Here is a 1,730-nt window from a genome sequence, read left to right as displayed (position 1 = left end):
CTGAGAAGGAGTTTAGAAAGCAAGGGGGTCCTTTCTGAACCTCATGACTCAACGGGAGGGTCTCCCTGACAGTTTTGTCTGACGCTGTCCTCTATGCAGTAAAGAATCAAGTGTACCTTGCCATCGAATCTTGTTCACTGTCGCGTTTACCATTGAACTTTGTTAATTCACACTTTAACTCACTGTTTTCTATCAATAAAGTGTATTGTTGCTTCTCTCTTATGAATGAAGTGCAGTCTTGTTCCATCCGTGACAGTACATAATGCATATTTCTCTAACATTTGCTTGATTCATTTTGTGAGAAAAAACTGAAAGTTCTTGGGTCAGTTTTGCATATCTGCTCTAATACCATTACTGATAATAAATAATGATATAATACAATGTAATTCTAATATAATAATATACTGATAATAATTTTTTTAACAATAGAAATGAAAAAAATAAAATGCAAGTCGTCAAGAATTTTTCCTCCAGGAATTCTCCATTGTGCTCAGAGAACCGCAAGTCTTACTTACCATCACTTCATCATTGTCTACGTATTGACACTAGCAGAGAATATGGTCATCATTATAACAATCCGTATTAGCTACTGCCCCCATACCCCTATGTATTTCTTCTTGAACAATCTCTCCTTTCTGGACATGTGGTATATTACAGTTATTGTTCCTAAAATGCTTAGCAGCTTATTGACAGGATGCAAGATCAGCTCTTTTGCAGGGTGCATGGCCCAAATCTACTTTTCCATTGCATTGGCCTGCACTGAATGTCTGCTTCTGGCTGTCATGGCTTATGACTGCTTTGAGGCTATTTGCAGCTCCTTGCTCTATCCAACCATCATGACCTACGAGCTATCTGCTTTCTCTTAGTTGCTGGCTTTTGGATGGGAGGTTTTACCAGTTCCATGCTCAAGGTCATCTTCATCTCACGCTTGAATTTCTGTGACTCAGTCACCAACCGTCTTCTGTGATGTATCACCCCTGCTCAACCTTGCCTGCAAGGATATGTCAATGGCAGAGACAGTGGATTTCATTCTGTCATTGATTATAATTCTCGAACCATTGCTTGTGGTGGTGGCCTCTTACTTCTGCATAGCAGCTACTATAATGTGGATCCCCACAGCTCTGGGGAAGTGGAAAGCTATTTCAACCTGTGCTTCTCACCTGGTAGTTGTTGTCATCCTCTACTCTACTACTCTGTTTACTTATGCCTGGCCTAAGGCCATGGGTTCCTTTGACTCCAACAAGATGGTGTCAGTTCTATATACAGTTGTAATATCTTTCTGCAACCCTGTCATTTACTACCTGAGGAACCAAGATGTCAAAGAAGTACAAAGAAAAATAATAAATGGCAGAAATGTTCTTAACAATAGGAGTTCTGTGTCCTTAAGAGAAAGGATAACATAAACCAAATGTTAATGGCACTTGCAGGAGCCTTCATAACAGACTTTGAGGTTGCCTTAGTATTGGATGCCTAGCAGATAAAGTCTAAATTTAAGGTAATTATTGAGGCTCCTTCTCCAATCAAATCTTCATGGTGATTTCATCATAGAATCATAGAATCATTGAATAGCTTGGGTTGGAAGGGTCCTCTAAAGGTCATCTAGTCCACCCCCCCTGCCGTGGGCAGGGACATCTTCAACTAAATCAGGTTGCTCAGAGCCCCGTCCAACCTGACCTGGAATGTTTCCAGGGATGGGGCATCCACCACCTCTCTGGACAACCTGTGCCAGT

The 1,730-nt window shown here is 41.0% G+C and overlaps 1 protein-coding gene across 1 annotated transcript; it reads left to right on the top strand.

Moving 5' to 3' along the window:
* Positions 1-431: 431 nt before the first annotated feature.
* LOC103893957 (olfactory receptor 6P1-like) lies at positions 432-1,403 on the top strand. The gene is given in 3 exon segments (XM_019470472.1): positions 432-857; positions 860-957; positions 959-1,403. Coding segments are annotated over 3 exon segments (969 nt in total).
* Positions 1,404-1,730: the final 327 nt, after the last annotated feature.

The sequence above is a fragment of the Aptenodytes forsteri genome, unplaced genomic scaffold (genome assembly GCF_000699145.1).
Source record: "Aptenodytes forsteri isolate BGI_AS27 unplaced genomic scaffold, ASM69914v1 Scaffold431, whole genome shotgun sequence".
Taxonomy (NCBI): Eukaryota; Metazoa; Chordata; class Aves; order Sphenisciformes; family Spheniscidae; genus Aptenodytes; species Aptenodytes forsteri.
Note: the sequence above shows the minus strand (reverse complement) of the source record. Positions and strands in the feature narration are given on the sequence as shown.